This window comes from Bremia lactucae, linkage group LG3, assembly GCF_004359215.1.
Source record: "Bremia lactucae strain SF5 linkage group LG3, whole genome shotgun sequence".
Lineage (NCBI taxonomy): Eukaryota > Oomycota > Peronosporomycetes > Peronosporales > Peronosporaceae > Bremia > Bremia lactucae.
Genome location: NC_090612.1, coordinates 1,882,395 through 1,906,623, shown reverse-complemented (window position 1 = coordinate 1,906,623; position 24,229 = coordinate 1,882,395). Strand labels below are relative to the sequence as shown.

Below are 24,229 nucleotides of genomic sequence, written 5' to 3'. Positions count from 1 at the left end.
AAATTTCTTCGGAGCAGTGTATTTATTTTGACATTGTGACAAGCTAAGTAAAAAACAATTTGGCATCCTTAAACTGGCACGAGCAAACAGATAGGACTAATTAGTTGTCTCATCAGCAGGTGGCTTGAGGCGATAGCGCTTTGGAGCAGCGAGCGCGGAAGTTTTTTTTGTCTGGCGAGCGCCACCACTCGGAATTTTTATGTTCCTGTGCGGTTGGGTGATCACGTGCTTTTTACTGTGTTGCAGAGACAACCCCGTTTTTTTTAGCTTGGATGGGGTGGTGTTGACTTCTTTATCAGTACCATCAGGCTTGTGGTTGGCTTGGATTCCCAAATATGCATTTGTTGCACTTGACATGCTGTCTTGTGTTGGTAGTGATTTCTTGCTTGAAGTAGCATTCTTGTTATCTCCTCTTACGGTTTGATCTAGAGCATAGCAGCTTAACTCGGCTGGCATGGTGCTTTCAATCGGATGTGAGCTCGAAGTGGCATCTTTAGACCTCCTTCGCTTATGACCAACATTCATTCTTCCGCTTGACAAAGCGTCGAGGCTGATTGCATCCTCCACATTGCTTGATTCAACAAATGAAATCTTCGTAGCTTCGAAAGTAGGAAAAGGTCGATTATTAATTTTAGTTGGGGTAGTTCCCGTTCGTGCAACAACCTAGTTAAAGAGCACCTCGAGCATATCAGTTAATATTATTGCAAAATGAAGCACCTACATACCATACCTTTCGCTTCTTTGTGTACATCTCGATTGCTTGCACTTCTTTTGCAGAAGCATCAGTGGCCTCTCCAATTATTTTGGTTGCAAGCACCGATGCCGACTCGAGCTTAGCATTCACATTCGTCAAGTTAACTTCAAGACCTTTTTTTACGATCGTGCATCCGCCCTGCAACTTATGCCAAAGTTTTTCATGGCCACTGAAGAACTGCGACATCTGTTTTCGCCTTGTGCTCGTAGATGTAGCGTCAGTCTCGGAATGTTTCGCTAATAGCAAAGACACATCTTTTGTGTGTGATTTAGCGCGCGCAGCGATATCATCGCTCCATGCTATATGCAGTTGCTCATGCGACTGAACAAGCTCTGATTGCCTAACTTTTGTTTGTCCAAGATGATCTTGGAAGCTACTAAACTGCTCTTGGAGCTTAGCTGACCTGATCTTACGCTCATTCATTTGCGCGTCCACGGCCTGTACAAAATTCTTTACTTCTTGGCCCGTGGCAGTCTGTATATTTAATAGCTGCCTGTGTTGCTTTTCGACAGTTTCTTCGATGAGCTGTGTCTGCTCGTTAAGATTCTGCGCATGGTCTTGGATGCACTTATCGATACATAGAGCTAGATGTGCTTTAAGTTCATCCAATCCCTCATGCTGCTGGTCGTGACTTTCCTTAAGCGCTGCTGTGAGCGCCGCTTTGTTTTCATTTAGTAATTGACTCTGCTTCTTAATTGACAAATTTATCGCATTCTGATGTTGGAGCAAGTTATCACGCCTAATGGTGAGAAATAGGCCCATTTCTTCACGGGATTTCTCCAAAATTGACTGCACATTCCCCAGAAATGATTCATTTTGTAATTTAGACGACGCTAAGTCTTCAATTATAGCCGTTGTTTGGATCTTGAGAGTCGTAACAAATTTTTGGAGCTGCTGATTCATTGAGACGTCTAGTTTGTTTATCGATCCTGTCAATTCGTCACGCTGGGCATGTTTTTGTATTTCATCTTCAGTAATCGCGTCTGTGTACTGGGACCTGTGCGCTTCTACAAGACCATGTTGTGCATCAACATTTGCGGAAAATCCATCCAAACCAATAAAGTGGGTATTGTGCATTTCTTGAAGAGCTTTAGAAACTTCATGATACGCAACTTCTTGACTCTCCTTATGTTGTGCCAGTCGCTTCAGAAACTTGTTGATCTGCGAGAGCGAATCAGTACAAAATGAAGTAGCTAAGGCTGTGTTTGCTTCTTCTGCGCTTTGTGAGTTTTCTACGACCAAATTTGAGCATAAGCGTTACGAGCACATAAATTAGAATAAATTATCAGAAATTTCGCACCAATCTTTGACAAAAGCTGGGCGGCACACTTCTCGCTAGCACTGTACAATGTTGTAGCAGTAGCTCCGTTCGCTAGTAGGGCCTCCTCGTTGTTTTGAAATGCCTTCAACGTAGCATGTACTTGATGAAGTTCGCGCACTTTTTCGCCCAGCTTCTCTTTCGTAAGCTTAATCTCATCTTCCACAGCAGCTAATTTATTCAATGCCTCATCTTTTGCAAACGTGAGATTAGCCACTTCGTTTGCGTGCTTTTCAGCAATTTCTTCAAGTTCTTTACAAATCGTATTTCTTGCCTTAAGCGTTTCTTCAAGCTCTAACAGCTGGGAGCTTTGGCCTGTCAGACGCTCTTGCATATCATTCAATTGCTCCAGTGGGAGATACACGCCGTCTTTTAGCCTTGCTGCGCGCAGAGCAGCGCGTAGTGACTCAATCTCACTTCCAAAGTCATTTAAAAGTCCAGCTTTTGTCATTTTCTGGTTCAGTTCGGGCTTATTCTTTATATTCTTCGCACGAAATGCGTACTCTAATGTACTCAGAGACTCATCAAGGCTATCGGCACAAGGGGCCAATGTAGCAATAATCGTCGTTTTTGCTCTGCCTCCCAGCGATTCTTGCAGCAATCGCGTTAACTTGCTATCCCGGTAAGGAACATGAGGGAGATTGTCCACCAAAGCCGTAATGACACGCCCTAGAGTAAGCAAGCTTTGATTAATTGTACCTGCTTCGCGTGCTCGAGCATTGCGGGCGCCCGATCGACCTACGCACTCCGAGCCCGCAAGATCAACGAGGTTTAGCTGCCCCACGCGCAACAAATCCTCGCCGGCTGCATTGTGCTCTTTGCTGTGAATTCTAATAGTAAAAATACTATGTGAGCGACTGGAATTCTCGTTCATGAGCGTTTCAGACGTGATGCGATTTTTCACGCCAGTATTTACGAGCTCGTACACGTGCTTGGCCGTAGTAGCTGTGACTTCCAGCAAATTCATGCAGTAAATTCCACTCTTTTTTGTGTCCTCCATAAGCCTCAGTTTTTTTTCAGTATCCGGGTCGAGCAAGTCTTTCAGTTCTTCGTTGTACAGCTGCAGGAAGGACACGCGAACGCTAAACTCCTCTCCACGGGTCTCAAGAGTGTCAAAAATGTAGCGCACGCTGCGTGGAATAATACCTGCCATCTCACTTCCTGGAGACAGATCACCCTGCATAGTGTATGTCTTGCCCGTGCCCGTCTGACCATAGGCAAATACTGTGCAATTGTATCCCGCTAGTGCCTCGTCAACGACAGGACGCACGATGGACGTAAAAACCTCCTTTTGTGTCGAATACTGGCCAAAGACGCGGTCAAATGTATACGTTTTGCGCTTGACCACGGCCACCTCGTTCGAATTGGGCTTGCACTGCACAACCGCGCCACGTCCCGTGACCTTCTCACGGCTGTTAAGCGGACGGCAGCGCACCGCTACTTGCACATTCGTGGCAACAGAAAGCGAACTACTTTCGAGATTCGAGGAGCGATGATGATCGCTACTGTCCTCAGACATGAGCGGCACGGATATCCTTTCTTTTTCTCAAACTGAATTTGAGTTCGCAATTCAAAATTGCGCAGATAGGTTTTGCAGTACAGTATACGTATACGCCATTAGACCCACGGGCCAATCACCGGGAATCGAGCTTCTAAGGGTGATTCTATAGTTGACTGGCAATGGCGCAGCCTGAAGTGCTTCGATCGTTGCTCGACGGACAGAGGCCCTTCGCCGAGTGCGAGTTCGGTTTGGACCTCCGCCTTAGCAAGGCGGTTGCCAAGATGCGCTTTGTTCACGCTACACTAGTGCAAGTGCACTGTATCCCTCTAGCGTTGCAGGGGAAAGACCTGCTCGTGCGAGCACGTACAGGTTCCGGTAAAACGGCAGCCTTCGCGTTGCCACTGCTGCACAAAATTCTTCAGCAGAAAAAGGATACACCTGTTTGCGAACCAGCCGTGCGTGCGCTGGTGCTGGTGCCCACGAAGGAGCTGGTGGAGCAGACTCGCCACTACATCATGGAGCTTATGTACTACTGCCAGGACACAATTAGTCTTCTTGCACTAGGCGGGAAGAGCATAAATGTGCAGCAGGCGCTGCTGCGCGACATTCCGGACATACTGGTGTCGACACCCGGCCGCCTGGTAGCACATTTGGAGGCTGGCAACCTCACGCTGAAAAATTCAGTCCAGACCGTCGTTATCGATGAAGCTGACTTAGTGTTATCATTTGGATATGGTGAGGACATTCGCATGATATACAATGCGCTACCAAAAGCGTGTCAGACATTTTGCATGTCGGCAACGCTAAGTCCAGAGCTGGAGAAGCTGAAGCGCTCAGTATTGCACAATCCCGCGGTTGTCAAGCTCGAGGAAGGGGCGACCGACGGAAAGCTTCAGCAATTTTACCTGCCCGTAAAGTCTGGAGACAAAGACTTGCTTTTGTACGCATTACTGCGACTTGGCGTTGTGAGTGGCAAAGTGATATTTTTTGTCAATTCGACGGATGCTGCGTATCGTCTTAAGCTTTTCTTTGAGCAATTTGTGATAAAAAGTGCGGTTCTCAACGCCAAGTTACCTCACAACTCACGCCAGCATATTATTGAGGAGTTTAATCGTGGTCTTTTTGACTACCTTATTGCTACGGATGATAGTGTCGATCGGGACGAAAATAATGACGAGGACGAAGATGACGAAGAAGAAGAAGAAGAGAATAAAAGTACTGAAGACGCGGTCTTCGACGACGGCGCAGAATACGATGCTGCATCCGATCTTTTGGACGAGGAGGAGAACAAAAATGACAGCAAAGAATACAACATTACGGAGGTAAATGGAGCTGTTGACGTTGGCGAGGATGAGGATGAGGCGTCGGAAAATGAACAGGAAGAAGATAAAGTCAAGAAGAAAACGATTAAGACTGTGGGCGCAAAGCGCGGACAAGCAGACGATGCAAGCTATGGGGTTTCTCGAGGTGTTGACTTTCGCGGAGTTCAGTTTGTTATTAACGTGGACTTTCCTAAAAGTGTGCGTACGTACACCCACCGTATCGGACGGACCGCACGCGGTGGTGCCTCTGGTACCGCGCTGTCTCTCGTATCCAAGGATGATGCCATGGAAGAACGTGCGCTTAAGCGCGTGCAAAGCAAGCAGGTGGCTGTTCGGTCCGAGACAAATGAGGTCATGACTCAGCCGGCTGAGTTAGCCTTTGATCTTAAGGAGATTGATTGCTTTCGCTATCGTGTAGAAGATGTTCGTCGCGCTGTCACGCGTGTGGCTGTATGTGAGGCTCAATTGGCGGATGTTAAGAAAGAGATGCTTAATTCCGAGCGCCTTGCAGCACATTTTGAGGCGAACCCACGTGATCTGAACGTGCTTGAACACGACAAAGTGGTGGGATCTGCACGGGTGCAGCCTCATCTGGCGACTATCCCCGACTACCTTGTGCCTATTGAGCTGCAGCCGCCAGCTCCAGTTCGCACAAAAAAGAAATTTAATAAGCTTAATAAGCGGCAACGTCTGGCAGACGTGAAGCGCCGTACAGACAATGATCCGTTGCACACGTTCGTGGCTCCTGACGCCGATGACAAGAAAACAACAGTAGAAGACCGCATCAGCTATGGTAACATTGGCGTAGGCAAAAGTACTGCTGGTCGCCAGAAATGGAAAAAGCAGCACTGCAAAGGCAACTTCAACCCGAAGACTATCGCGAAGAAGAAGTTTAGGATGAGCAAAGGTGCCACCCATTAAGAGTCAAGATACTTCTTGCCAGGCTAAAATTATTTGGCGCTGCTCCTTTTACTAAATAGATATATTAAATTGAATGTGGGTGACGTTCGTCGTCACGCTTCTTAGTTTTCTTAAAATTGTAGATGGACGGTTTGACGCTCATCATTCGGTCATCATTCGTCTCAAACCATAAATGTAATTTCGTAACTGTGAATTGCTAATGCTAAGTGATTAGCACAAGGTCATCGCGTCGCGCGCGCAGCTTCACTTTCTGAAGGACCAGACTCGATTTTGTAGTCTTTAGGCCGTGGCATCACATACAAGTAAAAGTTGTCAATTTGCGGCTTTTTCGAAGGTGATGCATATACTGCAGAAACAATAATTTGTAATTCATATCTTGCACTTTAGGATGCGCTGCTGCTTCAATCAGCTTGAAAGCTTTCGCATTTGTTTTTGTCCACAATCAAGTGACTCAGAGACGACAACCTCAATTAAATTCGCTGAAGAAGATTGAGGGGTCGTCGGATTTCTTGCCTCTGTAAATTGAAAGCGTTGCTCGCGCCGACAAAAGACTGTGAGTCTACTTTAGGTCCGTGAAAGCGCTGCTCGCGCCGACGAAACTCTGCAAGTCTACTTTAGGTCCGTGAAAGCGCAGCAATGGCTTGACCAATGCTGGTTGATACATCGAGTATGCTATTCATGCGAGTTGAATTGTTACCATATGTGTCTTGCGCGCAGCCTTGAATGCCAAGCGTCAAAAATAATGTCTTAAAAAGCATATGATATGGGGACAAAACGTATTGACGTCAATAAGCCACTTGGCATATGGCTATGAGCACTCCAGCCCTGCGCTTGATAAGGATGCGTTTGCGTAATATTTCTCACCGACTTTCGACTGCTGCTGATCGACAAAGTCGCAAAACCGGTGCAGTATGACAATGAAGTTAAAGCAATTTGTGACCCCTTCTTAATTTCGGAAGCTTTTTAATGATTACTTTCACTTTTAGTGTCAGCAAAGCCGCTATCACCGTATTGGCTGTAAAACAGCAAACATTCTTTTCAATATGCCATACACATCGGCTTCGTGCTTCAATTTAGACAGACAATCGCCGACAATAATATTTTTGGTGTAGTTTATGCTCAAAACGTTGCTTCACAAAATAACATTTGCGAAAGCGTTGCGTCGTTAAATCAATGGATATAGAATATATGGATCGCTGAGCACACTATTGCGAATTCCGTAGGACAGGTAAACGATCAAACCCATTCCCAACCAGATTAATACCCCAATCCTGAATTTAAATCAGAAGTTGACCTTAGAAAAGTACCAGCGGGTATGTTTTAATTTGAAATAAAATACTTACCAACCCTCGACAGGAATACTTACCATCATGTGTACATTGGCGATAATCCCCATGCACGGCACAAATGGCACCAAAGGGCAAAGAAATGTACCAGTCCGTTCACTGCATGCATAAAAATAGGTTTTAGGATCTTATATCAATCAAAAGAATCTGCTATACCGAAAATACACACCTAAGTTTGCCCAGTTGATTAATATACACGTACGAAACCACTACTAGAACGAAAAGGACGCCTTGAATCACCCATGAAAATTCGAGCACGAAAGACAGGGATAGAGCGAAACTCGATACCACGAACAGAAGAACACGGTAAATAACATTGACGCTGCTTAAACTTGGACGCATGCGTAACAGTAGCACGCCAGCATTCACAAACGTAAAGACTTGCAGCGTTCCACATGAAATGACGTTGGCTAGGAAGGTCAGATCAAACACGAACGCGATGATTGCCACTAGAACTCCAGAAAATATTGTACTTGCCATGGGTACTTGAGTCCGGTGATTTAATTTGGCAAAAAATGAGGGCAACAATCCATCCTTGGCCATTTGGTAATAGATACGTGGTTGACCCATTAAACAAGTAAAAGCGGCGGTTGTGAGCCCGAATATAGAGCCAAAGGATACGACACATCCAGCCCACGGCAAATTGTGGAAGGCAAACGCATTTACCAAAGGGACTTCGTTGCCTAAGATATCAACTGGTGCCATTCCAGTTACGACAAGTGATACACCGACATAGATCGCCATCGAGATGAGAAGAGATCCAATAATTCCCCTCGGCAAAGTGTGCTGGGGATCATTGACCTCTTCAGCCAAACACGCTACCATATCAAAACCTAAGTACGCAAAAAAGACTACGCCCGCTCCTGCGATTACGCCGTGAATCCCCATAGGCATGAAAGGCTCCCAGTTTGACGCGTCCACTTGAGTGCTTCCAAATGCCACTACGAAGATCAGCACGGAAACGTTCAGCAGCGTCACAACCGCATTGAACTTGGCAGATTCCTGTAACAGCGAGGATATTAAAGTGGTACATTTCAAATAAGAAAAATCACATGCAGACACACATACGCGAATACCAGCGAGAAGAATAAAAGTGCAGCATATGATAAGACATGCAGCTAAAATGCTGCATGAAGCACCGAGAAAATCAGTCCGAACAAACCAGTGCGGAAGATGAAGGCCACAATTCTGCAGGAACAGGTGCGCGTATGAGGCCCAACTTCGCGCAATTCCAGCTGTGGCCACAATATCGAGCTACATAATGAACCTAAATCATTAAGTGCCAGTAGATACCCATTACCTGACGAAATGCCGTATCCAAGTGTCAAATTCCAGCCAATAAGCCACGCGGCCAATTCGCCAAAGGTAATATACACAAACGTGTACGCCGAGCCTGTGACCTTCATCCACACACAAATTAGTGTCTCTTCTATTTTTCTCAAAGTTTTTTACATACTGGCACGCGAGAGGCGAATTCCGAGTATGCGAGTGACGTGAAGATGCAGGCGATGCCACTGACGAGAAAAGACAACGAGATACTTGGCCCCGCAATCTGTGCCCCCACGCCGACGAGCGAGTAGACGCCGGCTCCTACCGAACAGCCCACTCCATAGGCCACCAAATCTAATAGTGTGAGACACTGTTTCAAATCGCTGTTCCCGACTTTGCAGCGCGAAAGCGGCTTTACTCGACTCGCAGCCTCAAGAAGATACTTCATGATACGAACTGAAAGGCTCAAAACACAACGTTTGTATATAAGCCAATTAAACACTCAAGTTTATCTGATTGGATTACAAATATTGTATCCTAAACGGGGGATACATCCTGTCAAGTGAGCAAAAGCGATGGCAACCGAAGATGAGCGCATGCAAGTGCTGGCCGCGTACAAAGCTAAAGTCATGGAGCACCGTGAAATGGAAAGCAGGTGGGTACCTTTTCGATATTATTCCTGAAGCAATTCTAGAGACTTTATCGCGCGATTAAATCATGTCGGAGCTTATTCTCATTTCCATGTAATTGAAATTCAGAGTAAAAAGCATGCGTGAAAATGTGAAAGCTCTCGTAAATGATTACAACAAGACCGAAGATGATCTTAAGGCGCTGCAGGTATGTAATATCGGTTTGAACCCCGTTCATTTTTCTCAAAATGACAACATTTTGCTGTGCAGAGTGTAGGCCAAATAATTGGTGAAGTGTTGCGTCAATTGGACGAAGATCGCTTTATCGTTAAGGCTTCAAGTGGTCCACGCTATGTGGTAGGATGCCGCGCTAAGGTGGACAAAACCAAGCTGAAGTCGGGAACGCGCGTGGCATTAGATATGACGACGCTCACTATAATGCGCTACTTGCCTCGGGAAGTGGACCCCACTGTGTACCACATGCTCAAAGAAGACGCTGGAAACGTATCTTTTTCCAGCATTGGCGGATTAAACGAACAAATTCGTGAGCTTCGCGAGGTCATCGAATTGCCACTGACCAACCCAGAGCTATTTTTTCGTGTTGGTATCAAGCCGCCTAAAGGTGTGCTATTATATGGTCCACCTGGTACAGGCAAGACCCTGCTGGCTCGTGCGTTGGCATGTAACATTAATGCCACTTTTCTAAAGGTAGTTGCCAGCGCCATTGTGGATAAGTATATTGGTGAGAGTGCGCGTGTGATCCGTGAGATGTTTGGATATGCCCGAGACCATCAGCCGTGCGTCATTTTCATGGATGAAATTGATGCCATTGGTGGAAGCCGGTACTCGGAAGGCACATCTGCCGATCGCGAGATTCAGCGAACGTTGATGGAGCTGCTAAATCAACTTGATGGCTTTGATGCTTTAGGACAAGTTAAAATGGTCATGGCGACGAACAGGCCGGATATTCTAGATCCCGCTCTGTTGCGCCCGGGACGTCTTGACCGTAAGATTGAGATTCCACTACCCAACGAGGCCTCGCGCATGGATATTCTCAAAATCCACTCAGGTCCCATCACTAAGAAGGGTGAGATTGACTACGAATCGATCGTTAAGCTTACAGACGGATTCAACGGTGCCGATATGCGAAATGTTTGCACTGAAGCAGGCATGTTCGCGATCCGAGCCGACCGTGAATACGTTGTAGAGGAAGATTTTATGAAGGCTGCACGGAAACTGAGCGAGACAAAAAAGCTTGAGTCTAAGATGGACTACAGCAAGGTTTAGTATGCACGACTGCTGCGTACACACAACTGAACTAAAAAAAGTTTTTTTTTTTTTCAACTTGTTTCGGGCAATAGCATAAGGCTAATAAACACTTGGTGGCTTGTATTTGACTTATGCTGATGCTACATGCAGTGTCACTCAGTCTTTTTTTGTAAATGTTTCAATAAACAAAAAGATGGAGCTATTTATGAGCATCTAGTGTATCCCGTTGTATCGGCGTGTGCTCGAATAAAATTGTCAAGTGATATTTGTTGTTGAGCAATGGGACAGGAAAAATTTGTGTTCGTTGATAAAGTATCTCCTTGCCAGCCATAAAAAGGTATTTTGAATAGCAACAGCGTCTAATTGCCTTGACGTGTCAATGCCAAATATTGCTGGTCCAAATGTAATCGTACTTTTGGAATGGAGCGGACGCGGCTGTCGAATAGCTAGCTGCTGCTTCTATGTTTTAAAAAAAAAGCCGGCAGTGATATTTTACATCGTTATACTCCACCAGGAATTCTAATAAAGCACTCACAAATTTCTCAAAACCTTAAAGTTAATCCCCGTAAAAACAACGAGCATAGGCAACAATTTGCGATTGCCGTCTCTACTGTATTTGAATTGATAGATGCATATTTCGATTGCACACTTGCTTCGAAAAAAAGACAAAGGCTTTTTCTAAAGCAACAAATAATTATTTGCGTGCAGCCTCTGTTTCCTAATTCGTAACAACACATGCAAGCACTGGACGCTTTCATTTCGATACTGCTCGCTTAAAACAATTCCAGGTGCCACGTTTTTGCCGTGCAATAAAGCTGATTAGTCTACAAAAAGACGAGAGCCAGCTTTTAAGCTGATTAATTGACAAAAAGCGAAAACCAGGATCGCGACATTGGGTGCTTCCATCGTTTTCACTCCTTGCTTTTTCATTTTCGACGTTCTAGCTCACCCTATATTTTATCCGGTCCAATTTTATCCGCTTAGGATTCCCGCCAATTTGTGATCTCTGTATTCAAATCGGTATGAAATTTCTTTCGAGACGTCTCCTGTGCCTCCTCTACCGGTTTGTCCTTGACTTAACTCTCATCTGCTTGTTGTGTTCGAACGCATGAAACTAAAACCAAAGACAGACACGGAAATTTCGGCCGCTTCGCTATTTAATAACTGGTCATGGTAATGCAAGCGCCTCAGCCATAACAAATCACGATTCACGCCCACCACGAAAAGAAGGAATGCTAAGGCACGCCTATTCTAGTTTGCTCACTTGGGTCAGTCCTAGCTTCGACCGCTTACTCTTATGATCTCGGAAAATGTTAAGAATTTGGCCTGGATATATATGATATCGAACAAGATGGCTTGCCACCGAATTTCTGGCATTGTCTACGAAAATCTTACTAATATGCTCTCTAGTGTTGACAGCGATATTAATGAAGAGCCGTTAACCGTGAACCTACCCCACGCATTCGCCTGTTAGGATGACAATAGACGGACGATTGTCTGCAGCACACGTTTTCACGCAAAAGCAATAAGTTACAACGGTACTTACCGCAGAAGAAAGAGTGCGCCATTGCTGCAGAACCTGCGGCAGCTGCTGGGCTTCCGTAATCGTTCGATTTGGCACATCCCTACACAGCAGATCCAGCGATTTTGATACAGATTTTTAAAGTCAGATTTTAAAGCAGCGCTTTACCGACCACCACATGATTTGATCAAAATAGTCTTCGACTTCCCAGACACGTCCCTCGTCAGTTGGATGTCGCATGCCACTATCTTCCAGCACGAGTCCTACAACAGGATCGTCAAAAGACGAAGCACGCTCTCACTCTAGATATGTCCAACGCACCAGTAAATCCCAAATGAGGCAGCGACAAGTTTTCGCCATGTAGTTGGATGCCGCGAAACTCGGCAATAAGCTTGTTCTTTTCACTAGTATTGCCGCTTTCCTGATTTTTATCCATGTCAATATCCTGCTCATCGGAGCTCAAGCCTCCAAGGTCCGTGCTGTTGCTTTTGCAATCGCTGGTTTGGGGTTGAAAAAATGACTTGATAGCCGCGGATCCATCAAAGTGAATGCGGCACGGCAATGAATGCACATTCTCCTCTGCGGACTGCAACGGGCAGCGTGTCACGCAAATGCGAACAGTACTCGCGACATTCTCTGCCATTACTTTATTTTAAATAGTCAATTTGTAGCTGGAAAATATTCCCGCCACGCAGCATAGAATTTTGGTAGTTGGCATAAAGCCGATTTTAATGAAAGCGGTATGTCGACAGTGCTTTGTGTTGTCTACGACTCTAAGTAGTACTATTCGTCCGCGTAAAGCAGTCAGGTACAGCTGTGACATGCTCGCGCGATGAAGCTAGTAAAAAAATGGGTGAAAAAATGCTACAGGTGGGAATCTGTGGCAATGGCGGGGTTCGCTGGCAAGGGCTTAATGACTGTGTTGGACTGCAGGGTTGGACGATGCTGGGAACTAGCTGCCCCGTAAATAACTGCTGTACTCCACTGATGCGAAACAAGCAGGGAAAAGTAAGTTGTATTTCGCATTGATCTCATAACTAGCCAGCTAATGGTTGGTGGTAGATGTTTTGTGCGAGGTGCAACCAGTTTGTAATCACGGAAGAGGAGTCTATTAAGCAGGCGCTACAGAATGCTGCTGATAAAGCTGCAGCAAAGAAAGAAGATATTTCCGAAGCTTGCAATGAGAACGAACGCAGACGCCTTATTGAGCAGCAATTCCGCTTAGAAGCGCATGCCAGGCAGGTCCAAGAGATGCCAGGGGAGGATCAGATTAAAATTCAGCAAGCACACGGAGCTGGTATACTTCAAATTTACTTTCCTTCAATGCGTATCAAAGCGAAGATTTGATCGCAAATTCGTTTTGCAGTAAAGCGGAAAATTGGTACAACAATCAATTACGACAGCGATGCGGAAATGACTACCATTCGTTATCTGACACTCACCACACTTTATCAGGTAAGGAATCCTATTTTATATCTCACACGGATTGATCAACGAGACCAATGATTATTTCCATAGTAGTGATCTAACTTGGTTATGTATTCGTCATCTTGCAGAAAATGGGCAGTCTTACGAATTCGCTTTCATCAAACGACCACAGCGAGCGTCTCGTCTCTGTCGCTAGAGCTGTCCGAGAGATCGCTGAAGCTGTCCGCATCTTAAAAGAATCTTAATTGACTTTCTTAATAGAGTGAGTCCCAGCCATGTTTTACAATTGAAATTACGATTTTAGAGAGAAGTCATCTGACGAGGAACGCTAACTATTCAGTGTATCTTGCTCCTCTTCTGCTAAAAGCGATTTTTCATTATCAGCAACTTCCGCAGAAGATGTTTTGACGTGATAAGTCTCTTCTACTAAACCGTAGACATAATTAAGACAAACGAGAGCAACACCGCTAGACGCACAACGAAAAAAAGCATTAAGCAAATTAATACGAAAAATTGTTCAACTAATGTGAAAGTTCGTTATGTACCTTAATATTAGGTACAGCTTCGCGATCCCATTTTTTTCGGGATTGGACCCACGACCCAAAAATCTGATAGCAGAGAGCGTGTACACAGCAATGATAATATTGCAAACATAGCTGATGATCATATAGAAAGAAAATGCTCGTGACCGAATGTGTACAGGCGTGATGTCTCCTAGAACTACCCTGAACAATCAAGAACACGATAGAGGCGTAAGCTTTCTAATTAATTGATGAAAATCAAAATTAAGCACGGACCACACGACAGCACCAAGACCAACAGCAAACCCACTGACAAATGCTAGGACGGAAATCACTGCTACAATTCCTTGTACTTTAAGATTATTGTCAAGAGAGAGCAGTGCCCAGCTGAGCACGCCAAGCGAGACAATCATTATACTTGTGCCCGCTAAAAGCAGCGGACGGCGTCCACACGAGTCGACAAGGCGCGCCGATATCGTAGTCACGCCTACGTTCGTCAAGGCCACGACAGCTGTTGCGAAAAAAGGATTCGAAACTCCTGCGAAATGAAAAATCTTAGCCGAGTAAAGCATAACAGTATTGATGCCCGTCATAGCTTGAAAAAATACAAGAGCTGCCCCGGTTATAATGACGTTCTTGTGCGCCAAAAGATCTGACCAGGTCACGTAGGGTTCTTGGTCGCGGTGCTCCATCACACGTGCAATTTCCTGCACCTCTGTTTCAATATCATCCTTCTGGCTGCATGGCCGCAAATAGACAAGCATTGCACGGCAGGCGCCACGTCCCCGATTCTTCATTAGCCACCATGGACTTTCAGGTACAAAGGATGCACTTGCGCATTGGAATAATGGTGGCAGAATCATGAATGCATTAAGGTATCGCCAACCCGAAGGCACAGTAGAAATGAAAATAATCCCCATGACGGCTGAAAAGAGCATGCCAATCGTAAGACTTATTTGATGAAATGACGTAATCTCGCCACGCGACTCTGCCGGTGAAATTTCCGTTAGCAAAATGGGCACTGTGTTGGTCACAACGCCCGACGCCAGTCCGATGAGCAATCGGCCGACATAGAGCTCATTCTTCGATGTCGCAACTGCACAAATTGCACCACCAATTATATATAAAACGTTGTTTCCCAAAATGACTTTCTTTTGACCTAGATGTGCTCCAACACCGCCTGACGCGAGTGCTGATAACACGCAACCTATCACAACAAGTGAAGTGGCAAGCTCTTGCTCCTTCGTGCTGAGATTAATGTCAATCAGTAAAGAGCCCGTTGCATTTGGAACGATACAGACGTTAAGAGCAGTAGCACTGAATCCCCACATAAACGACGAAATGGAAATTAGCCTCGCTGCCGGTCGCAGCCAGCCGGTTCGATCGGAACCTGAAGACGTCTTATAGCTAACGGGCTGGCATTCTTCTCCTTTACCAAATTTGATAGCTTTTAAAGGACGTTTATTTTTTTGGTGAAGGTTGGATTCTGTCGCGATTGACGAGGGCAACAGCTTCTGCTTTTTATCAACGCTGGCTTCCATTTGGGCAGATCTCTCTCATCAATAATGCGTACTTGGGTGAACCACTTTTAAACCAGGATCTAAAGAAAAACCAAATTACACTGACTAAGAGTCAGATTTACTGCTTAACTTGACGAAAATCATGGCGACGACTGTATCTGCGTTGTGGCACATTTATTTTATGGGTAAAATACCCTCTTATCCTTTCTAAAATAGTTAATCACTAAAATCCCATTTATTATTAGTAACAAATATGGTCGCCGCCAGATATAAATCTGGCGGCCGAAATCTATTTAAAATAGCTAGGGTAAGGTTTTAAATTAAATAATCAAATAAAGTGCAGTTCTACTTTGGATCTTAAAGCGTTAAGTGCCTTTTCAAGGCTTGCGCATTGATCTGTAAGAGATAGAAGCCTTCTAAGGTATATCCTCTTGGGCACTAGTTGCCACTTGATTCTACAAACTTCTAAATTCCTTGAACTAGGATTCCTTAAGCTTTAATAGCTTGTACAACTCCCTGAGTTGTTAAATTCATTAGTTCAATAGAACTAAGTGACTCTCTGAGTCTGAAAGTCTTCATCTGACTTTAGGAGCGAGGTAGCTCCGCTACACCTGGTAGCACTCGTTGTCAATATACGTCTGAGTATTTACAAGACTAAATATTCGCGAAAATGGAAGAGGTTCCAGAACTGTCAGAAGCGCAACGCGCCGCTTATGACAAGCTCAAAACCTTGTTTGGGCTTCAACACGTGGAATTCATTATCTCCCAGGGACCAGAGGTTCTGCATGCAAGGCTTGAAGCTTCGAAATTCGCGTAAAGCCCGAAAGAGCTCCAACTCCGACCTATACCAGAGATCTGGTACGGTGCGGGAAAACGTCGATCCCCAGTAGGTGCGAGGCGCCCTACTGGGGAAGACCTAGGCTCTGTTGAACCTCTACGAGGTGAGAATTAACAGAATCTAGCCCCAATTAGCTCGGTGCTCAATGGCACGGGGCGAGAGTACAAGCCTGGCTTGCTAGTCGCTCAAGCGACTGTAAAGGGCTTTGATAAGCCATAGTCAATTTTAATTGACTCAGGAGCGTCTTGCAATTATGCTCGATGCCTTTCCCTTGAAGGAAGTCAACAATACGTTGAGGCGCTTAGAGCGCATGAAGGTGATACAATCACTGTTCGCTTAGCGACTGGGACTCGCGTCACTGTTCCCAAAGTTTCATTGAACTTAGGTATATAGTTTCTGGACTTTGACAGCATGGAACGCTGTCTCGTTCTTGATTTGGATTCGAGATATGATCTCATTCTTGGTATGGCCTGGCTTAAACGCCAAAATGACCATGGATCGATTAGAGGTCGAAGACCTTAGGCGCCAAGTGCAATGTTCCTAGCAAAGTTTTGGAGAGTCATGAACCCACCTTTGGTAGGCAACAAAAGCGCCATTCGTGTTTTAGACATTGGAATATCTGACTTAATAAAATTTAAAGTTAAAAACAATAATTCTGAGCCTGACTCAGCACAAAGAAGTGGAACGGCACGTATCCGTCGAGTGACACTCGTTGTAATAACGATTCACTGAATGCTGATAGCATTGTAGGCCTAAGGCCGAATCATCAAGGGTGCAATATCCCTGAGATACGTGGAGTGGCACGTCTAATTCCACCGAGTATGGTCGGCCTGGATAGGGAAGTTGAGTTAACTTACTTCTTGTCGAGTGTCAAATTAGACACCACGTCTTGTATAGAATCAATACAGGCTGGAAAACCCGGGGACGTGAATGTCCCGGCCTCTAAGAGGCGTATTGTCTCCACTCCAAGAGAGGGTGGACACGAAGCATGTATACCCTCACAACGTGATACGAGTGAGCAATTACATATGCTTGTAAATGGTGTAACCGGTAACATTGAGAAGAGAAGTTAGCCTTCCGGTAATCCCTTCGTCACATGCTCTTTTAGAGCTAGACGAAATGTCTATTGATGAGTGCGGTCGATCCTTGAAGGCTGGCGACTTATCTGAAATGGTGGTCATTCGACAAACAATTGAGTTAAACTCATCGTCACTTCTAGACGAAGCTGTCCTGGATGACACAAAAGCTGCACTTAGTGCGCAAAATGGGTCATCGATCCTTATAGATCCTACGAATCCCTTTCATTCCTTGATTAAGGAATTCCAAGATGTAGTATGTAATAATCCACCATCTCTTTACCTCCGGATAAAGGTGTTCGTCATGAAATTGACTTGGTTCCGGGAACCAAATACTGTGTCACACGACAACGGCCTTTACTAAGGGAGCAGTGTGACGTCATTGACTATTTCTTCCGTGCTAAGCACGAGGCTGGAATGGTACGAGAGAGCAAACCTCCTCATTCGCCACCGACATTTTGTGTCAAAATGCCAAATGGAAAATGGCGCATTGTACATGCTTATAATAAGCTTAACGCTGTCATTATACCAGCATAGACCCCCATTCCTTGAAGGGTTGTTCTTCAGGACAATATGGTGGGATGTACAATGTACAGTGCACTGGACTTAGTCGATGGTTACTACCAACTGCTCATGCGAACTAGCGATATTTCGCTTACAGCGGTTAGCACCCTAAGCGGTATGTTATGGGAGTGGTTGGTTTTGCCACAAGGGCTTTCCAACGCCCCGGCAACATTTTATCGTCTAGTGACGCAACTGTTCCGCCCTCATCGAGGTTATGCACAGACTTATTTCGATGGCGTTTTTGTTTATAGTCGTGCGGAGCAGGGTCGGTCGGATATGGACAACCATTTAGATCATTTGCGAGCAGTGATCGAGTGTATGCGCACAAATAAATTATATGCCAACGCAGCGAGCCTTCCCGTACCCATAGATTGTTGGGAGTCCATTAGTATGGATTATGTTTTTGGGCTACCGAAAGATTTAGCCGGTAACTCCGGCATAGTGGTCTTTGTTGACCGATTGAGCAAAATGGTACACTTAGCTGCTGTGCCGGATACCATTGATGGTGAAGGTACAGCAAGGCTATTCATCGGTCGCCTGTTTCGACAACACGGTTTGCCAGTGGCAATTGTCTCTGATCGGGACCCCCGTTTCACGGGTAAATTCTGGATATCAATTTTCCGAGTGCTTGGCACCAGATTTGACATTTCCACTGCCGGACCATCCGCATACCGATGGTCAAACTGAACGTGTCAATCGCGTCATTGAAGACATTGGACGCAGCGTGTGTGCTCAGACACCAAAGCTGGAGCTCAATGCTCCCGGTAGTGGAGTTTGCGTTAAATAACGCTGTTCATGCCTCCACAGGCTAAACTCCGTTCTATGTAAACGGTCTTACCACCCGCGCGTTCCACTAACGATACCATTGCGTGGTTCAGAGCTTGGTGGGAAGAATTGGCCGATAGGCTTGCTAATACCAGCCCTGTTACCGTTCGGAAACAAGTAAGCGAGTTTCTCGCGACGACGCGATTTAGTGTCTTAAGACATGTAAGGGATACGATGGCTGATAGCCAAGACAAACAAAAAGAACAAGCAGGTGCCAAAGGCAAAAGCTGTATTGATTCATATATGGTCGGTAACCGAGTTTTACGAAACGCTAAAAATCTACCTACCAACTTGATTTCCGCGGTCTTCAAGACCAAATTGCGCCCGCGCTTTATTGGACCATTTGCGATCGTGGCCAAGAAGAACCTAGCTTATACGCTAAACCTTCCTAGCTGCGTACACACCCAGTGCTCTACGTTGGCTTGCTTAAGCCATACCGGGACCCTTCCCACGTGGACTTGAAGGCGCTTGCGCCGAGACAGGCGGTCGTGCCGCAGATTGCTGCATCCTCACCAGGATGTCCAGCTGGCCCTCTAAACGAGGCTGCTGACGCTCCAGCGTTAAAAGACGGTCCTGAACTGCCTAAAAAAGCTCTCAACCTGAGCAAGGACCTCACGTAGAAGTTGTACCTCGTGCCATAGAGCATCAAATGCTTCCGCCGAGTTTTCGGCCCTTTGCGCTGCTTGATGTGCGGGGGACCTTCAGTTTCATGTGGATAAACTTTTAAAGCGACGTCGTCGTAAGGGTCAAGACCAGTATCTGGTGAAGTGGCTAAGGTGCACCTCTTCTGAAAACTCTTAAGATTTCGAGGTACCTCCTCGGCAAGATTGCCCGTACGCCGTTGACGTTTTTTGAGCGCCAAGCTACGGGTCGACTCTAGTCAAACGACGCTTCCTACCACTAAACGTGGGATTAAATGAATCTATAGCCTCAGTGCGGCTTCGATCCATGGTGGTACGGTCAACCGAAGCACTAAAATATCGGCTAGGCATTTCTTCGTTTTGTGGCATAAATGCCGAACGTAACTGGCCTTTGGTCTTAAGCTCAGCGAAATCGAAGCGAAGCTTCCGTTCCAAACGAACATCACCTCTATCCGCAGACTCTTGGATATTCCAAATATTACGAAGTCGGCGGGCCCGGTGGACCCAGTTCTCAAATGAGACTTCGCTTTCACTCCTTGTTTCGTTTCAATACAAAACGATTGGAATTTTCCTCATGGAGCTCACCGAAGCCCCACGGGCTTGATCACGTAAACGTGTCAGATACTGACTTCGCGTCATTACCTTCGGCGTCGAGTATTGCTCATGAAGAGCGTCGCGGGCAGCGACCTCCTCCGGCGTCCTCGCCGGGTCACCAGGGATTTACATGGCCAAGCTATGACCCGCTATCTCTTTGAGACGCTCGTCCGCACTAAGCGGAGTGAATACATATTCACTATGAGCCTTAGCTTTCGCTATTTCGGCAGCTCGACGACGAGCTCTTTCCTCTATGAGGATTATCTGCTCTTGCTCTTCATCGAGCGGATTCGTAATAATGTTGGACTTAGGGTCCCGTGTCCTGCTTAATGCAGTCAAGACATCAGCGGCACCACGTTCTGGGAGCGGATTTGGGGCCCGCCGACGTTCATCCGGAGGAGAAGGCGTGGAAGGACGACTCTCTTCTCTCTTCCTCCTCTGATGGAGTGACTTTCAAAGTCCACCATTCCCTCATCGTCGAGGAAGGTACTAAGAGTCTGTGACTCACGCTTGATTGTCATGAGACACAGGAATTAAAAACACAACCGAACGGTAAGCTGTTTAAGTTCCAAACTAAAAGAGGAAATGAATCGAATATTGTCACTCGGTGTCAACAGTCTAATGGGGGAGGGTGTAATGGGGCACACATCGGTTGGAGAACCGTTGTTGTGGTAAATTTACTTTATGGGTAAAATACCAATTTATCTCATTTCAAAATAGTTAGTTACTTAAATCCTATTTATTATGGGTAACAAATGTGGTCGCCGCCAGATATAAATTTGGCGACCAAAATCTATTATTTTTATTAGCTAGGGCGAGATTTTTAGATTTGAATAATTAAATAAAGTGCAGTTCCCCTTTTGATCTTAAAGCGTTAAGTGCCTTCCTAAGGCTTGCGCATTGATCTGTAAGATATAAGCCTTTCTAAGGTATATCTTCTTGGCAACTAGTTGCCACTTGGTTCTACGAATCCCTGAATCCCTTAAACTAGGATTTCTTAAGCTTTAATAGCTTGTACGACTCCCTGAGTTGTTAAATATATAAGTTCATAGAACTAAGTGACTCTCTGAGTCTGGAAGTCTTCCTCTGACTTAAGGATCGAGAAAGCTCCGCTACACTCGCGTTGCGTGCATATATTCATTGTAACGGGTTGTATCGTTACATAGAATTAACACTTAAAGGTTGTTAAATAATATATTATCGAAAAGGTAGATAATATTTAAAGGATATTATTTTACGTAGTAATATTCGAAAAGCTTCTCCATTGGTGGATATAGGCCATTTTATCTATTTCTCTGCGGTCCAGTCAGCACTGGACGCGCGCAAAGAGTCTACAAGCGTGTAGATGTCCTACGAGATAGTCCGATGGCCTCACTTCTGGTCGTATGCACGACGTACCACTCAACTTATTCTGGTCAAACTTTGACGCTGCCTGCTTGTGCACACCCGTCGGAATCTAACTCCACAGTGGGAGGGGTTTTTACACTGAGGTCTTGTGCAAAACAAGGATGCTTGCTTGGAAAGCAACATCCAAGTAAATTTGAAACGCCTGTCTACAAGAGGCAGTGCAAAGTCCTAGATCGAAAGGAGAGTCGATCGTAGAGGATCTCGCTGTGGTAGCGCAATGACAGCCAGAGGCAGTTGGAGAGGATACTCCCAAAAAAAAACTTGAGGGAATAAGTCCCAATAATCTGTTGGAATAAGATTTAAGAAACCTTTGGTCAAAGGTTCCCAGGTACCTTTGGAAATAAGTTCCAACGAGAAAACTGAGACATTAAATGTCTTAGTAAACAATGGATTAAGTGTATGAGCTTATACACTTGATCGTATTGCACTTCCGAATTTAACTTCGGAGATAACTCGATTGCCAACGCTTGAACCGAACGGTTCTTGCGTAATCTGCATAGTGGCAAAGTCAAGCAGATCTGCGTAGTTGTCACAGATGACAACTACGTGGCCGATATTCGGTCGGCAATAGTATTTCCTGAGAACGAACGGGTTCAAGCAGCTCATCGATGGACGAGAGAACTTATTCGATAGCCATGGAAATGTCTCCGTAGTTCATGATCTGCTCATCGTCAATAATCTGTTCCATGTCTTCCATTTACTCAAATATATATACCTTACTTGACAGCGCCCCGGCCTGTCGACGAGTTCATACGGTTTTTAATTACTAAGACCGTCTCGAGGCCTCTCGTCACGTCCACTCGTTCCAACGTCGAGCGGTTTTATGCTTTAAAAGTCAAGACCAACTCACCGAACGGATTTTCTTTTCGCAAGACTTCTGTGTTTGTATTCATACTGAGAATCAAAATCAAGTGAGGTTTTACCCTTTTGCTCTACATGAGATTTCTGATCTCATTGAGCTCACCTAAGGACACCTGTGTAATCGTTTATCAGATGTGCCGCCTCCCACCATTTCTAAACATTAGATTCGATTATTTACGGATTGGTGTTAATAATTTTTCCTGATTTTAACGGGGATTAACATAAATATGCAGGTGAAATTAAATATGTAATCTATTTATTTACACTATTAGATTTTATAATATTGCTCTAGTATGATTGATGCTGTTGGTGTAGCTTTGCAGTGGTATTTGCTCTCATGCAACTTTTACTTGCCAATGGCTCACATTTTGGCCGTATAATGGCCTCGAACCTTTAGCTGAGCTACCTAGCTCCTTAATTCGGAGAAAAAAATACTGGGTTGTTTAAGCCGCCTAATTCTACGGAGCTTAATAAACGACATAGAAAGTGGAAAAGCTCGCTCAGCTGTCTAATCCTGGTTCAAGGGAGCAACGATCTTAGAATCACACGGCAGCTAGCGCCTAAGAGTATGTGTCCTTTCAAAGGATTCTAATTCCCACAAGCACTGCGCAAGCCTTTGAAAGGCACGAAACACTCTAAGTTCGAAATGAAAAAAATACGTTTTCGTTAAAAATTAAACTAATTTTCTTCTGTCGGGTAGCAAGAGTGAAGCCGACATTTTACTGTCCATTTGTAATTAACTACACAATTCATTAATTCAGCTCTGTCACACATGGAGCAAGGCTATGACAGGCAATAAATGTAGTGATACGGAAATAGATTTAAAGGAAGTGGAAAAAAGATGAACTGTCATCTCTGCATAATTGCGAGAGCACTTGTGCAAGTACGCCGCTTAACCAAGGAACTTTCTAAATCCCTTGACATCGACTGGAACTGGCCTGTCGGTGATTGCCTTGATTTTTTCGGGATCAGGGCGCACGCCGTGTTTTCCGACGATGCATCCAAGAAGTGGTATTTCGCTTGCAGCGAAAATTCACTTCTTGAGATTTGCGAACAACTTATGCTTTCGCATAAGTGTAAGAACCTGACGAACGTGAGTTTTATGAACTTCCACGTTCGTCTTCCCGTTCATGGCCCGGCTATAGACGAATACATCGTCAAAATAACTCGGTGCGAATTCTCGCACCGGTCTCAACAGATTTGTTACGCATCTGTTGAATGTTGCAGCGGCGTTACTAAGCCCCTGAGGCATCACTAGCCATTCCCAGAGCATCCCACTGGGAGTGCTCACTACTGTGTTCGGGATGTCCCGTTCACGCATAAGGATTTGATAGAACCCATCCATCAGACCCGTAGACGAAAAGATCGTACTCTTAGACATACCATCTATCATTACGTATTTTCTAGGTATCGGCGTTTAAGCCATTCAGTTTGTTGAATTCGTGCACTATCCGCCACCCTCCTGTGGCTTTTCGCACACAGAAGGTCGGCGAGCTATGTGGGGAGGTTGACTCCCTTACATGGCCCGCTTTTACCCGATCGGTAAAGAATTTATCGATCGCAAGTACTTGTTCACGAGGCAGTGGCCACTGCTTCATGACACAGTACTTCGAGCCCGGTTTGAGCTCGATCTCATGTCGAGTGCCTTTATCCTTAGGCAAATCGCATGGAACTACTTCAGTGAACACATCCCTGAATTCAATCAAATTCTTGTAAAAAGAATTTGTCTTAAGTGACTCCCAGGATTGAGTAGTATATCTTTCAATCCGAGGCTTCACATCGAGAACACTTTCGTCCATCGATGAGCTGCTGAGAACCCGTTTGTTCTCTGCAAAAATTACCGCTGACCGAATGTCGATTACGTAATCGTCCTCTGTGACGAGTACGCAGATCTGCTTGATTTTACCACCATGCAGATCTCTCAAGAACCGCTTAGGTTCTAGGGTTGGTAATTGAGTTATCTCCGAAGTTAACTTCGGAGGCGCATACAGATCAAGAGTATAAGCGCCTACTCTTGAACCGTTATTAACCAAGACATTTAATGTCTCGGTTTCTTCCTGGGATTTATCCACAGGCTGCCGAGGGATTAATCCCTCGGGATCT

At 45.2% G+C, this 24,229-nt stretch overlaps 7 protein-coding genes across 7 annotated transcripts; 3 read left to right on the top strand and 4 right to left on the bottom strand.

Moving 5' to 3' along the window:
* Window positions 1–3,609, bottom strand: CCR75_005573 (uncharacterized protein). The gene is made up of 3 exons (XM_067963653.1): window positions 2,055–3,609; window positions 731–1,986; window positions 1–663 (listed from the first exon to the last, which is right to left on the bottom strand). The coding sequence occupies exons 1-3, from the start codon at window positions 3,589–3,591 to the stop codon at window positions 97–99; spliced, it is 3,360 nt and encodes a 1,119-aa protein (XP_067814835.1). The 5' UTR covers window positions 3,592–3,609; the 3' UTR covers window positions 1–96.
* Window positions 3,610–3,752: 143 nt separating this feature from the next.
* CCR75_005574 (uncharacterized protein) lies at window positions 3,753–5,816 on the top strand (the record flags this gene model as incomplete). Its single annotated transcript, XM_067963654.1, has 1 exon — window positions 3,753–5,816. The coding sequence occupies one exon, from the start codon at window positions 3,753–3,755 to the stop codon at window positions 5,814–5,816; it is 2,064 nt and encodes a 687-aa protein (XP_067814836.1).
* A 1,165-nt stretch (window positions 5,817–6,981) lies between these two features.
* Window positions 6,982–8,879, bottom strand: CCR75_005575 (uncharacterized protein; the record flags this gene model as incomplete). The annotated part of the gene is made up of 5 exons (XM_067963655.1): window positions 6,982–7,087; window positions 7,160–7,261; window positions 7,332–8,397; window positions 8,463–8,562; window positions 8,619–8,879. 5 exons carry the CDS (start codon window positions 8,877–8,879, stop codon window positions 6,982–6,984), a joined length of 1,635 nt encoding a protein of 544 aa, XP_067814837.1.
* A 127-nt stretch (window positions 8,880–9,006) lies between these two features.
* On the top strand, window positions 9,007–10,758 carry CCR75_005576 (uncharacterized protein; the record flags this gene model as incomplete). The annotated part of the gene is made up of 3 exons (XM_067963656.1): window positions 9,007–9,086; window positions 9,190–9,268; window positions 9,331–10,758. 3 exons carry the CDS (start codon window positions 9,007–9,009, stop codon window positions 10,345–10,347), a joined length of 1,176 nt encoding a protein of 391 aa, XP_067815154.1. The 3' UTR covers window positions 10,348–10,758.
* CCR75_005577 (uncharacterized protein) lies at window positions 10,747–12,536 on the bottom strand. Its single transcript, XM_067963657.1, has 3 exons — window positions 12,173–12,536; window positions 12,024–12,114; window positions 10,747–11,954 (listed from the first exon to the last, which is right to left on the bottom strand). The coding sequence occupies exons 1-3, from the start codon at window positions 12,492–12,494 to the stop codon at window positions 11,780–11,782; spliced, it is 588 nt and encodes a 195-aa protein (XP_067815155.1). The 5' UTR covers window positions 12,495–12,536; the 3' UTR covers window positions 10,747–11,779.
* A 46-nt stretch (window positions 12,537–12,582) lies between these two features.
* Window positions 12,583–13,804, top strand: CCR75_005578 (uncharacterized protein; the record flags this gene model as incomplete). The annotated part of the gene is made up of 6 exons (XM_067963658.1): window positions 12,583–12,591; window positions 12,653–12,721; window positions 12,785–12,859; window positions 12,914–13,148; window positions 13,218–13,306; window positions 13,408–13,804. The coding sequence occupies 6 exons, from the start codon at window positions 12,583–12,585 to the stop codon at window positions 13,522–13,524; spliced, it is 594 nt and encodes a 197-aa protein (XP_067815222.1). The 3' UTR covers window positions 13,525–13,804.
* On the bottom strand, window positions 13,608–15,397 carry CCR75_005579 (uncharacterized protein; the record flags this gene model as incomplete). Its single annotated transcript, XM_067963659.1, has 3 exons — window positions 14,077–15,397; window positions 13,825–14,004; window positions 13,608–13,746 (listed from the first exon to the last, which is right to left on the bottom strand). The coding sequence occupies exons 1-3, from the start codon at window positions 15,339–15,341 to the stop codon at window positions 13,608–13,610; spliced, it is 1,584 nt and encodes a 527-aa protein (XP_067815223.1). The 5' UTR covers window positions 15,342–15,397.
* Window positions 15,398–24,229: the final 8,832 nt, after the last annotated feature.

Bases quoted from the DNA above. Each gene is read 5' to 3' on its own strand.
- CCR75_005573 (XM_067963653.1), bottom strand. From the start codon at position 3,591: ATGTCTGAGGACAGTAGCGATCATCATCGCTCCTCGAATCTCGAAAGT. The intron at 1,987-2,054 runs GTGCGAAATTTC...ATTTGGTCGTAG, and splicing joins CCAGCTTTTGTCAAAGATTG to AAAACTCACAAAGCGCAGAA. The intron at 664-730 runs GTATGGTATGTA...CTCTTTAACTAG, and splicing joins TGTACACAAAGAAGCGAAAG to GTTGTTGCACGAACGGGAAC.
- CCR75_005577 (XM_067963657.1), bottom strand. From the start codon at position 12,494: ATGGCAGAGAATGTCGCGAGTACTGTTCGCATTTGCGTGACACGCTGC. The intron at 12,115-12,172 runs GTGCGTTGGACA...ATCCTGTTGTAG, and splicing joins GCCTCATTTGGGATTTACTG to GACTCGTGCTGGAAGATAGT. The intron at 11,955-12,023 runs GTCGGTAAAGCG...TCTGCTGTGTAG, and splicing joins TTTGATCAAATCATGTGGTG to GGATGTGCCAAATCGAACGA.